The 14,247-nt window shown below is 36.9% G+C and overlaps 1 protein-coding gene across 13 annotated transcripts in view; it reads right to left on the bottom strand.

Moving 5' to 3' along the window:
- The window catches only part of NSD1 (nuclear receptor binding SET domain protein 1), an 80,797-nt gene that overhangs the window by 23,177 nt on the left and 43,373 nt on the right, over nt 1-14,247 (bottom strand). For 12 of the 13 annotated variants that reach the window (XM_039356797.1, XM_039356802.1, XM_039356798.1 and 9 more), the window contains 5 exons: nt 12,894-13,066; nt 9,989-12,122; nt 6,408-6,529; nt 4,866-5,157; nt 3,100-3,206 (listed from right to left, as the gene is read on the bottom strand). In XM_039356797.1, coding sequence (XP_039212731.1) covers nt 3,100-3,206; nt 4,866-5,157; nt 6,408-6,529; nt 9,989-12,122; nt 12,894-13,066 — 2,828 coding nt within the window. The remainder of the gene's footprint in view (nt 1-3,099; nt 3,207-4,865; nt 5,158-6,407; nt 6,530-9,988; nt 12,123-12,893; nt 13,067-14,247) is intronic. The other variant, XM_039356803.1, reaches the window with a different exon arrangement.

The following is a 14,247-nucleotide window of genomic DNA, read 5'->3' as shown; positions in this document are numbered from 1 at the left end:
GCTCAAGAATTGTTTGCAGAAAAAGAAAAAACTTGACTCTTGGCTAATCTTCTAGGGGGGAATTTTACTAGATGGTTAAACATTCTGGACTGCAATTTTGGCTGGCTGATAAACTGTAAGACCCCTGAATAGAAGAACTGTTATAAAATACTGCTTTCAGTGATGCTTTGATAATTGGAAAAGTATTGAAGTATAAAAACCATATATAAAAATAAGAACTATATAAGGTTTGATTGTTTGGACTTTAAGATTGGCTGGCTTGAAAGGCTAAACATAGAGACTATGGTACGGGTGAAAGAATATCTGGAGGGGAAAGATAAAATGGATGTTGCATACCTATCTAAAAGTGGCACAAAACCACACCTAACATCTCCTTCTCAAGGCCCCAGCCTGAAACATCAGAGATCTGCAGGAGCAATACTTCAAGACAAGGCAAATACTTTCCAGGAGGAAATTTATGCAATACTGCGACAGATTCAAATGACAATGGTTTCAAATCATGATGAGATTAAAAAAAACATTGACGACATAAATGAGCACATTTCTAACCTAAACTTACAAGTAAAAATCTCTCAGAAAATGATGACAAAGAATGAACAAACAAACCAGATAACAGAACACAAACCAGAGGACAGTGACTCAAAGAGGGAAGCTACAGATGAAGAGAACTACATCTTAATACAAAGAAAAGAAAACTTGCACAATTTTGCCACAATGGAAATGGAAAAGATATCTTATTTTTCAGGGCTTCAAAATAAACTTGAAGATTGGAAAGATCAAACAAATGGACTATAGAGCAGCCAGGAGAATCATTAAAGTGGGGGAGACAACAAACACAAGTCCTATCTAACTTGTCTTTCCTATTCCCAACAACATTTACAAAAATACAGAAAGAATCCCCTGGCAAGTTGAACACACTGACTTGGAAAACTACCTGGCAAAAGAAGGCTAGAATTAGATTCAAGAGATTTCATTCGACTTACCAGATGGAGTACTATATGATTAAACAGTTGTTTGAATATGGTTAAAAGAATAGATAAATTATGGATATAAAGGGGTCCCTGCAGTAAGAGGGATAAGATATACAAGTAGTATCGTATTTTTTATAATATATGAAATGTAAAAATATTGGGATGGTGCATGTGAATGAAAAGTTTAGATATTTAAAGGTTATTAACTTTGAGAAAATTATGACTGATAAGAATGGTTTGAATACAGAGGGGAAATTAAGCTTAAATAAGAATCTTGAAAACAGGACATATAGTGACTTAATAAGATGACTTTTATAAGAAAAAATGCTATATGCTGATGTTACTGTTATTTGTACAAATATAAGAAAAAAGGTTTATATCCAACTTTATATGTATCGAAAATTTTAAGAATTATATTAGTTTAATGTTGACAAAAGGAGAATACTATTGAATGAAGAGAAGATCGAAGAAATATATCATTAATTAACATACTGATTATGGAACTATAGAAATTAATTATTATTGATAGTTTTTTAAATATATGAACCCAGACATCACGCTGTTTACTAAGCACTAAAGAATGTTATTGCAAAAAATCAATGAAATATATTTTTTTAAAAAGTAAGAACTGTAACAGTCACTATGCAGGACCGATAGGCAGAAGACTAGCAGAGTGCATCCATGAATATCAACTAGCAGTAAGAAGACACATTAAGAAGGAAGTACCTTAATCTCACAACATATAGACAGACTCAATACTGGTTTCAACAGGGAAACTGTCAGCATTCTAGACAAAGCTAAATCCAAAAACATGACAGAATTCTTGGAAGCTTGGTATTCAATCAACAGGGACATAGAAATAAACAACATCATTCAAAAGAAACAATTAAAAAACTAAAAACGAAAAGTCATACCAGAATATCTCCCCACCAGCAGTCAATACCCAGATGAACAGGGATTGATATCAGGAGTAACACCAGACAAATAATCAAGCAATAAACAATGCCCTAATCAAGGAAGTAGCAACTTAGACAAACAAGGAATAAACAATAGCCTAATCAAGGAATTACTAAAAAGAAAAGAGCACCCCCACCAACACCGACAGGGAAAGCTACTGTCTAGCAGTATACATATAACAGAGCAAACTCCACTTTCTTCCAGCACTGAAATTTCTGCAAGGAAGCATCCAGGTTCAGAGAGCAGTAACAACTTCATACAAAAAGTATCTCTCCCCTCCCTTAGCTTTACTCACTCGAAAACTAGGAATGGTCTTTTCTAGGATGACTTTTCCACTCCCACCCCTCCCCTTTGGACTCAGATTTCATCGAGCATGCCCAATTAGTGATATCGGACTCCTAAGAATGGGCACAATTCACAAAGGCAGTTCAGTTCCAATCCAGGTTTCTTTACCAAATAGTTCACAATTCAAGATCACCATGTAGTAGTGAAACCCCTGTCCATGTATGCGCATGTGTTTAAGAGACTATGCAATGGGAATACCATACATCATCTTCTGAATTATATTATATGGATTTTCCCCATCAGCTCCTATGTGCTAATCAAACATATGCTGTCTAAAATTTTATACTTCTGTAATTTATTTAGTTATTGATTAATGTTTTGAGTAGTGTGGTGGCCTAGTGATGAAGACTCTTGGCTCTCACTCAGAAGGTTGAGAGTTCAATCCTTTGTCCTAGGGCAAAAGAAAATATATCTGCTGCAAACTCTGTATGGCATCAGGAAGGGCATCCAGCCACTAATGCTCAGCTCCATCCAGTCAACTCTATTCTTAATTAAGGGATTACAGGGTCATAAAAAAGGAGTGTTATTGATTGATCAAATCTATACAGGTGCACAAGGCAACTCTGGGTGGTGCACAATAGCTTACAACAGAACATATACGAACAGCAAGTACAGGCATAAAAACAATAATAATAAATATAAAAACCCAAAAGACAAACCATAGGTGAAGGAGAATAAAAAACATCTCCTTAACGATGGAGCCATCTAGAAAAGTCTCTGGTTCCGTGGAAGCCCTAGGCCTGGTTACATAACCAGGTCTTAAAAGTAACTGAAGTAAAAGTAAATTTTAAGTATTGTTTTTAAACTGAAAGAAAGATCAACCTACCTTCTTTATAGAGGTCCACTCTCTCTTTGGTATAAATGTTGTATCCAAATCATTGGCTTCTAAGAGCTTTTTTGTTGGCTTTCGCTGGCGCTTACTCTCAAAGTTTCCTAAAGAAAAATGTATATATAGCAGTAACTTCGCTGGATTAAAAAAAAACAACCTCAAACAACTGGAATAATGGTATAATTTATTAAGCATTTTTCCTAACAGAAGGGAAAAAAACCAAGAATAAATTAAAATATCCCAAATTATTCAACTGCAGCTGCAACTTCGGTAATTACTGGTGAATGAACTCCTTGAAGCCCAATCACCACACTTTCTTGTTTCTCTATTATAAAATCTAAAACAAGTTAAAATGTCAGTATTCCCACTTGTACAATCCACTTGAGAGAAAAGTGCTACTATGCAAGGTCCAGTTCCAGCAATGATTCAGTTAATACCCTTGGGTTGCAGAGAACTGGATGTAAATGCTCTTCCACCATGTATGACCTTGGAGAGTCACTCCCTCTCAGCCCTAGGGAAAAGCCAAAGGGAAACCAATTGTGAAAAACCTTGCCAAGAAAACTGCAGGTTCAGGCAGCCTCTGGGAATTGGACAGGATTGAAGGGGGAAAAAAACCCCCAAATAATAAATTCACTTTTGCTAAAGTTTCATTGTATTGTTTTCATTGTTAATTTGTATTCGTTTTGGTGTTTGGATTTTTAGGGGAGTTGTGTACATTAAGATTATGCTAAAAGGGATGTGCAATGGCAAAAAGTTTAGGGAGCCCTCCTATACAGTAGTAAACCTCTATACCAGGGGTAGGCAACCTTAGCTCTTTTATGACTCGTGGACTGGCATAGCTGGCTCAGGAATTCTGGGAGTTGAAGTCCACGAGTCATAAAAGAGCCAAGGTTGCCTATTCCTGCTCTATACTCTTAATATACTGCAAAGCACTGGTTTTATGGACCTAAAGCAGGGATGTCAAACTCGCAGCCCGTGGGCCAGATGCATCATGCCAAAACTGTGCCCACCCCATTGCCGGCAATAGGAAAAAAGTTGCAATACGTCACTACACGTCACGTGATGTTGCGAGTTTTGACACCCCTGACCTAAAGGATCTTTACCTGTGGATTGATGGCTCTCGGGGAAAGGGAGATGTAAGAAAAACTAAAGCCACATCAAACGTGAAAAATTCCAGATCTGGCTGGATTCATTCCTCTTAACAGCAAGTTAGAAAATGTAAGAGTACCACAGTGATTTTTTTATGCTTAGTGGAACAGAAATGCCTGGAAACAATAAAGTAGAATACATTCCATATTCACATTAAAATGTTTTTCAATCTTTACGTAGTAATTAGTGTAATTCTCAAAACATTCCAAAAAACCCCCGTTATAAACTGACATATTTTAGAAGTCTGAAAATTGTATTTATGCATTTTGCCAGAGTTATAAACATTGAGGCAGACAGAATTATATACGTAAGTAATATTTTTAAACAAGTAAAACTGTGAAGTGGAATGCTTCCAAAAGAATAATTTACACAATTTATAAAGGCTTTCTCTTTCTCAAAACCTTTAGTTGTTAAATATTTCTGATACCTATTTTAATGTTAATTTTAACCTGGGGTGGGATGGGATTTGTTTGTTTGTTTGGTTTATTTAAATTATATTACTTCAATATTTGCCTGGGTAGAAAGGCAAGGTATAAATGAAATCCACCCAATAAATATTACGTGCAATAACTTAGATTTTCAAATGGAGTTACACAGAAAATGTATCTTGATACCTGGTTTCATTATTGGTTCTTCTCCCTGTGAATGGGAATCAGCAGCAGAGGAAACAGATTCCAACACATTTGGTGAAGATAACGTCAAAACTGGCATTTCTAATCTTGGTTCCCTGGAATGGGCATCAGGCTCATCTGATAGAGGACGCTCAGCTTCAAGGACTGGAGGAGATTCTTTTGATGAAGAAGCAGATGAAATGGAGTCCAAGGGCTTCTGCTCCAGATGTTTATTACGTGCATGTTTCTCAATGCTGCTTTTCTGTTTGGTTTCAGACCTCTCCAGAGAACTTGTCTATTAGCAGTGATCAACAAAGAAATAACGGTCACAGCAATACCAGGAATCAGTGCTAACCATGAGCAAAGCTATATAGGATATGACCATATTTCAGCATATTTTAGATAGCAGTCAATGAAAATAAAGGGAAAGCAATTGTGCAGGCATAAACTTTTTTTTAAAGTAAGATTTAAGATTAAAATGAGAAATAATGAAGGCACAATGTTTCCACTACATGGTATTTCCATAACTAATATTCCTTCTCTCCCCCAATAAATTACATGCCATGATAAAAGTATTGTTAGGCTAGAGGTTTCTCTGACTTTCTTCTCTGACCAACGATAACCATTAAGTGGGAATGAGGGAAGCAATAAGTTGATGACTTTGGATCATGGAGAGCCAGTAGACAGTTCTAAGAATGAAGGGGAAAAAAATAATCATGGTGATGCTATTTACAAAAGCAACTCCCTGTGTTCCATAAGATACGTACTTTAAAAAAAAGACTTATAATTTTAAAAATACAATTGGTTTATTTTACTGTTTTTAATGATGATTAAAAAAGCTACATATTGAGGAAAAACCAGAGATATTAAAACAACTCTTTTAATTCTTTATTTTATTCATAACCAAATGTATTCCTCTCGCCCCTATTTATACATTTAAAGAACTACAGTAATCTGATGGTAGTTTAGAGATTAAACATGATGTACTCAAGGTAGATTGGCAAGTACTATAATACTTCTGTGAACAATTTTCTAACTGCTGATATACCCAAATCCTATTCCTTTGTAGGAAACAAACATGATCTAGAAGTAGTTTATTATATTAAAAAGCTTCCTTTGTGGGAGGAGTCAAATATTTGGGAGTGCTTGGGTCATTTATTGATATTTACTATCCATCCCTTCTCATTCCTATTACAGATAGCCCTTGTTTATTGCAGTGGGGACCAGCAACTCAGTTGTTAAGCAAAGCCATCACTAAGTGAAACCAAGAGTGTGCTCATAATCTTTCTTCAGCCTTTCTTTGCTTTACAGACCTGCACAAGTTGTTTAATGCAAGGACTGGTTGTAAAGTTATTTTTTCATCATTGTCACGAAATGACTACCTGTGTATTTACACATTAATCAGAAACTGCAGTCAGAAGAGGAAATTGCTTCTCCCCACTCAAGACACTTGCTCCTGTTTTGAATTCTAGTCCTAATTTTTTAGGCATGAAAAAATTAAGTTTTCCCCATTTTCATAAATTCCTAGTTTAATTCAACACCCACCTTTTGAAATGATTCCTGACTCTTTTTCTTCTTCTTCAATGCAAATATGTGATCATATTCCTCTGCATATTCTAGAAGCCTCTTACTTGGTTTTCTAAGGCGCTTCTTCTCTGCATTTACAACTGAGAGAAAAGAGAAACAGCTTCACAGACTTCAAAAAGGAACAATGTGGGATAGAATCTTTCATTGTTTCCTAGCTCAACAATATCACCATCGTCTTTATCATCATCATCATCATCATCATCACAAACTCTTATTTCTTTGGGGGAGGGTTATGTATCTTTTCCCCCTAAACATCAATTTCACTTCTTCAGAGAGGATTCCATCTGCATCCCCCAGCCCCATAAGTCCAGAAAACAAATAGGATGCAGCCAGTAGCTTTACCATCTTCTTCAACGTTTGCCTGTTAGGAGTTACTCTTACTCCTGGCTAGAATCCCATATGCTATGGTATCCACAATTGCCATGCTACTGAACTCTAGCTTATACAGCAAAAGTTTTTGATGATGACGTAGTGGAGACAAAAAGAAAACAGTTGAAAATATTTGCATCCAACATAAATGTCTGGTCTGATAGATGTAAGCAGTCACCCATCATATCAAGTATTCACCTTGGAGCAACTGCTGGTAATCTATGCTTGAGGATGAGATTAGTAGTCTTTGCCATTGGTGTGTGCCTAACATTAATCATCACCTCAAAATTCTGCAGAGTAGAACCCTAATACTTTATGGATTTGCATGGATTTCAACTGACCAAGGTGCTTGACAAGATGGCTTTTGAGTGCTCTCTCTCCTGCTCATTCATCCCAAGGTGCCCAGCAATTTACTAAGAAGTTCTGCGAAATGAAACACCAGGAGCATTGGTGAAGGAAGATAGGAATGGGCTTAAACAAACCCATACAAGCTCATATTTGAGTTTATGCCCTAGTGATAAGTGTGGTGAAGTATTCTTATCTGTCTTTATTTTGCTGACAGACTTCCCTGCAGTATGACCCACTTCCTTTTGTCTAGCAAGAGTTGGAAAAATCTGCCCACAAGCCCAAAACATTTTGCCAATAAAATTACACTTGCTCAAAACTAGTTGCCAAAAGGACAGAATCGATGGAAGTAACAGAGGTAAGTGTCTTGCAATGTTATCCATAGTTCATTTCATTCTGAACACTCTGGTGAAATGGAGAGTATCAGTTCTCCCACGTGTGAACAGAAATCCTGCCTGGTCCCTTCAGGAAGAAGGTGAGGGGTTATCAGCTGTGTCAGGGAGGTAAGCCAAGGTTGGTGAAGAATTAGTATTATCCTCCTTGAAAAAAGTGGTGATACCCCTGCTCATGAAGGAGCCCTCCCTTAATTTTGCCGTGTTAGAAAACTATTATCCATTATTAAAACTCCCAGTTCTGGAGAAGGATGTAATAGTACCTTATGTCCAAAACAAACTGGATTATCTGATTCCTTTCAGTCAGAATTCAGGTCTGAGCAAGTAGCAGAAACTTCATGGGATGATCTGCAACAACCTGGATGAGGGGAATTGCTTCCCTCTTGACTGTTTAAGACTTCTCAGCAACGGTCAATCCCACTGACTATGGTAAACCTTTCAACCATCTTAGAAGTCTTGAAATTCTCCTCTTTCCATTTAGGGTTCCTACCCACGGTGTGCACATTGGATCAACAGGCTCCATATGAAGTAGTTGATTCTGCAGGTATCCAAGTCCCAAGCTTGGATACCTGCAGAATCAACACTTAATCCACCTAGAAATCTATTGGTACTATAACTAATGCTGAGCCCACAAAACCAATATAATGTACAAGTAACTACCTCCAAACACTACATTAAGTTAAAAAGTGCAGAAACCCAGTTATTGTTAGGCAGGATCAGTTACTTGCAATATTACCTCTGTTCTACTAAAACATCAGCCTATATGATGAAATTTTAATCAAATATCTGTTTTTTATGCATATTGCATATTTTCAATATGAAGTGGAACTATTAGAATAAATCTGAGGTCATATTTGGGAACAACTTAATTATGAGTGTGGTTAATTTACTTTTTATAAAACAGGAGAGGGAGATGCAGTTTATGATAGCAACCTCCTTAATTCCTAACCTTATTCATATAAGCACATATGTATGAGTATACATTTTATACATAACGAAGTTATAAATTAATATCTTTGGCACTACCAAACTATAACTGACCTTTATCCTGCATTCTGCACCTTCAGATCTCAACCTACCTCCACCTGACACATTACTGAAATGGGAACATGGGTTATACCGTTTTAACCTCCGGTGGAGATTTTGTTTTCAATGCTTCCTCAATTAAAACAAAGCAAGACATAAAATACATACTACTATATGAGAAGAGAATAATTGTACTTCAGCCCATTGTTTTCTATTCTGATTGCCTATTTGCAGAGGTTCTTCAAGTAAGGATGAGTTATTCAGATAAACTATAGTTAATAAATTAATTTGTCATACATTAAATCATACTTCTATTCTGTCACATTAATTATTATAGTCTGGCAGGACTTGAGCAACTATTTAAGATTTGGGGAACAGCATAACAACAGGTAACCCAAGCTTGGACATGAATAAGGGAACACTTAAAAATATAATTTACAGCCCACAGATTGAAATGAGACAGACTAGGCGTATTATCCCTGGAGTGCAAAAATTGAGGCAAACCTAGACAGCAGCAAAGAGATTTAGAATTATTGCCATCTACCTAGTTGTCATCTGGGTATGTGTAGCCCAGATATGCTAGGCCTAATACACTCCATTCTACACCTTACACTGTTTGCCACATATAAACCAAATTTTTATTTCTAATAGATTTATTTATACCATCTAGTTGTGTGTAGGAGTCAGCAACAGACACACTAAAATTCCCACCATTTTGAATCACTTGTAGAACAGCTGGGCTTAATTCCACAACAGTTTCATTTAAAAATAATGTCCTTTCGCAAAGTAAAAAAAAATCCTAAATGTATTTATTGGGATGGTTGCTGATTTAACTTCTAAAAATTAGAAGCCTAAATTAAGCTCAAAAGAAGGGAAGTGCTGAAATAATTCAATACAATGTGATTATATGAACTCAACATTCTCCTAAGATTTTCTCTCCTGTCGAAGTTAGCTTAATTTAATTATCCTTGCAATACCAAGTTCTCACAACCTACAAATGAGACAACGAAAGTAATTTAACAGGTATACCACTTCAAACTACCTGCACGGGCACACATTTTACTGCATGTTTATTGTATTAACAGAGAATTAGCCTGGAAAATTAGATGTCAAAGAACCAAGTTCTAGTCTACCTTTCTAAAAATGATTTTTATCTTCAGGATTTCACAGTAAACCCCACCTGCAGATGTAGGAAATCAAACAACCCACTTGCAGTTCCTATTATAAACAAGAAAACATTACTCAGCTAAAAGGTTTTCACAAACGTTGCCTGTTAGGGATCTTATTTAATCACCCTGAAAAGCACGGAGAGGTCTCCCACTTGGTCAAAATTGTTTCGTTCAGTACCAGCCAAAGATGGCCCAAATATTTCCCCTCCTGCTTCCCTAGAGCTACTGATGTGCTTACCAGCTTTAGAACTGCTTTGGTTAAAACGCTTCCATCGCTTTTTGGGTGCTACGTGGCTTACATCTTTAGACTCATCCCCCATGGAGCCTTCTCTATTCAGTCCTGTTTCCAACTCTAGGTACTCCCCATTTTCAAAGGGCCTGTAGCTCTCTTTCTTTTTACCAGATTCTGACTTCATTTTTACATGAACTAAACTGCCATCAGAGGAACTTGAAGAGTCTTCACCAGGGGAGTGTCGCACCAACTCCCAAGGTACTTTCCTTGCAAAATCTTCCTTGGTTCTGTCTAGAGATCTAGCAACTGAGCTTTGGGTAGCTCTATGCTGCTGGGACACTCTCTCTGCTGTACTGAATAAATGTTTTAATGATTTGCTCTTTGATGTTGTGTTAACTATTAGTTTAGATAGGTGCTTAGATTTTGGATAGCTGCGCCTTGCGGTGCAGTGTGGATCAGGAACAGCCGTATTTGTGAGTTCCCTTTTTTTAGCATCAAGATTGATCAACTTGGTTGTGATAGCATGTGAAAAAGAGGACTGACCTTCTTTGGGTTTATGACATTCTGGCTCTTGAACACTGTCTTGATTTTTTTCTATTTTAGGAGTTGCTCCCATGGTAGTCAAAGATGTCAAATCACTCGGAGTATCACTTCCACTACTTTCACCATTGCTAGAACTTCTGTAGGAGACAATGTTCTGAGTAGTCATGATCTGTTTCTCTTTTGTCTTACTGTCATGCATATCTTTCAACATCATCAATAAGGTGCTGAATTTGTAATTAGGCTCAATTGGCAAGTGATTCTGCCCCGAGACGGACGAAAAGAGTAAGGGCATGGCAGACTTAGGTGACCCACCGTCTTTAGCTTTATCATTCATGGACCTATAGGACAGCTCCTTCAGTTCAGAAAGTACGTGTTTCACAACAGCTGTTTCTATTTCAGCAGAATCACAAGATTTCTCTCTAGTACTGTTTGGCAGTTTAGAGCCATCGCGCTTCCCACTTTTGGCAGGTGTATCTAATTGAAACCCAGGAGCACCTTTGGTAGTAGAAAAGCAGCAGTCAGGCAGACATTCCTCTTTCTTAAGAGATGATTCTGTGGCAGCAGCAGATCCTTTATGTTTGCATTTTATAGTTCTGAACTGAAGCTGTTTAATATCCCTGTGACTTGTAAACCCTTTACTTTGGAGTGTAGTGTGCTTATCTACCGTGGTAAGATTGTCCTTCCTGTAAGCAGATGCCTTCCGCTCAGCTTCGAAGGATGGCTGCTGGAATTGCTCACCTCCTGTTCCAGCATTGGTATTCCTATCTAAAGAGCCTTCCAGAGGTTTCTGATTTCTGTTACTACTTTTGGGGAGAGATACAGGACGTTTAATGCTTCTTTGCCCCAAAGTCAATTCCTTTCCTCTCTTGTTCATAGAGTCACAAATTTTTAGATCTCTACACGCTGCTGCAATACTTTGGTCAAGAGGCTCTAGATCACAGATACCATCAGAGTCCATTTCTTTCTTTCTCTCATTTCTACCCTCAGTTCCAGAATATGGCAGCTGTTGTTTTGAACTGGACATGAAGGCGGAGGGGCTTTTCTTTTTCTTCAAATCTATTTTGGGGGGTTCAAGTTGGCAGTCTCTTTGAGAAATGTCATAATTTGCTTTCTTAGATTTATTTTCAAATTGTCTTTCCCCAAAAGAAGAGAGCAAGTAGTTTTCCACGGTACATTTGGAACCTATAAGGCTTTCTGCTGCTCTGCAAAGTTCATGAGATGCCTGCTTATCTGGCATATTTTCAAAAATTGTACTTTTAACTTTGCTCATTGGCACTTTCCCTTCACACTCTCTCTTAGTGCTACATTTTTTTATTCTACTCCCCTTCCTTGCATCAGAGTTCTTCCTCATTTGTGATTTAGTGAATGTTTTCCCTTTGTCATGGGAGAAATGTTTAGAATCAAATGCTAATGGTTTCAAACATCCATTCAGATGCCTGCTCTGCTCGTTTAAGGAATCCTTTTTACATGATCCCATTAAATGGACGCTCTCCAATTTGCTAGAAGTCCGGATACACTTTTTCATGCCGTTCTGCTTAAGATATTCAGTAGTAAGGCCGACACTGATCTCCCATTTAGCCATAAATTTCTTAGGAACCTTAAAGTAAATGAAGACAGGACAAGAGAAAATTAGAAAATAAATATGTATATGCAAATGATAGCATCACATTCAGAGATTACCATACTTTCCTTCACAAAGTTTTTTTTTTTGCAACATATAACAAAATTTACAATTCAGATTTGAGCAGCATTATTCAGGTAACCTGACAAATACTGATTCTAAGTGAAGCCTAATGGAATTGTTAAGGATTCCATTGGTCGGCCTGGAGTACTTCAAATGAAACAATCCCCTGGATAGTTAATAATAGCACTTCAGAATTGGAAAAAGGAACGCAGGGCTAAGAACCAGAAATAGACAAGTTCTTACTGAAACCATTATTCTAAAATAAGTCCCACCCTGGTTATCTTATTCTATACCTGCACTTCAAATGCAAATGCTTTATCATTAGAAATATTGTGACCTGTTATCTAAATTATCAGTTTATTTATTAAATAAAGAAAAGAAAAAAGGTAATTTTCTAATCCATTTTAGGCAGCTCTGTGAATATACCAATACATAAAACATTACTATACTAACAAGTTTCAAGTCTCAAATTATATCAATCATTACAGCTTGAAACGTTATGGCCATAATCAAAATAAAACTGAGATCCTACCAATTTCAATAAGATATTTATACAAGTGATTTCATTTCAACGGCAATCTATGCTTCTTTCAACAATAGTTCATAATTTGGCCGAATCCTTACTTATGTGCTATATTTGAGCAAGAAGTCTAAACACAGTAGGCATGAGAACAAGAGATTTACCTTGTGCCTGTAACCTTTCTCTTTTTGTTTCCCTCTTCTCCGAAGGACAGGTAGTTCTTCAAACTGATGTCTTCCTTCAAAAATCACAATAGCTTTTCCTATCACCCAGGCTCTTTCAGATGGATCACCCAATACTTCCACATAATACTCTCGATATGGCTTGCGGTTAGTAACTATTGAAATAAAATTAGCTGTATTTACATTTTGTACTAAGTTCAGAAAAGAACAGCCTGAAACTGCCAATTTAGGTTTAGCAAATAGAGCCTAAAACAAGTTATTGAGATGCATGTTCATTTCCTTATAGGAGGGTCATTCGCATGATTTCTGCCAGCTTTCTTTTAGAATGAAGAGCTCAAGGGAAATACATTAGACTTTCCAAATATACATCCCCAGAACATTTAATGACCAGTAACAATGTTTTTTTTTTCTGTCTGTGATTTATTTTATTTTATTTATTTAACCAATTTATATAGCCACCTAACTCCTAATTGTTGTAATCTGCCCACAGTCACCTTGCAGTAAGATGGGCAGCAAACAAATGTAATAAATATGACTCCAGGTAATTTACATGGTTAAAGTTTCACAATGTAAAAACCCATAAACCCCACCACTATGACCACCCATGTAGGATTATAAGGACCCATTTCACTCTCTGTATATTTAAAAATGTGTTTCATTAAACTTTACCATTCTCAGCACTTTTTGATACCTTTCAACTTTTCCCCTAGTGGCTTCAAAGTTCACTATTAAAAGAAGTAAACCAAATGAATAAGTCTTTCTTTCTTCTTTAAATATCCTAAGGATTGCTCCAAAGCAATCCCAATGTTGCTAAAGGCTCCTTAATTTTAATAGAAACTGCTTATCTCTGAAATTAAAGGAGCCAATTTGAGGCAGTGATTAAGGAGCTGGCCTAAAAATAGGAGACTGTGACTTTAGGCATGAGAACCAGCTGGATGAGTTTGGGTCAGTCATTCTCTCTCTCAGCCCAAACCCACATCACATGGCTCTTATTATGTAGAAAATTTTTGGAGGAAGGAATATTGTATGTGTTTGCCACCTTGAATTGTTTTTTTAAATAATAAAATAATAATAATAAAGGCAGAATAGAAATCTAATAAATAAATACATCTCAATAGCTACTGCTTTATCTTATGAGCAAGATGCAGTCAGTCTATGGTGGTTCACTCACAGGTCATCTGAACTTCCTTCTTCCCCATATTAAGCTTCAGCTGCCCCTAATAGCCAGAAGTGGTGAATCCATGCAAGGTCAGAAACCGCTGAACCACAACTCCTGGCAATCCAACATGGCCAATAAGGACAACTACGGAGCAGTATTCAGCAACACTGGAGGACC

Source organism: Crotalus tigris, unplaced genomic scaffold (assembly GCF_016545835.1).
Source record: "Crotalus tigris isolate CLP2741 ecotype Arizona unplaced genomic scaffold, ASM1654583v1 scf7180000018829.1913635, whole genome shotgun sequence".
Lineage (NCBI taxonomy): Eukaryota > Metazoa > Chordata > Lepidosauria > Squamata > Viperidae > Crotalus > Crotalus tigris.
This window is presented reverse-complemented; position numbering and strand designations above follow the sequence as displayed.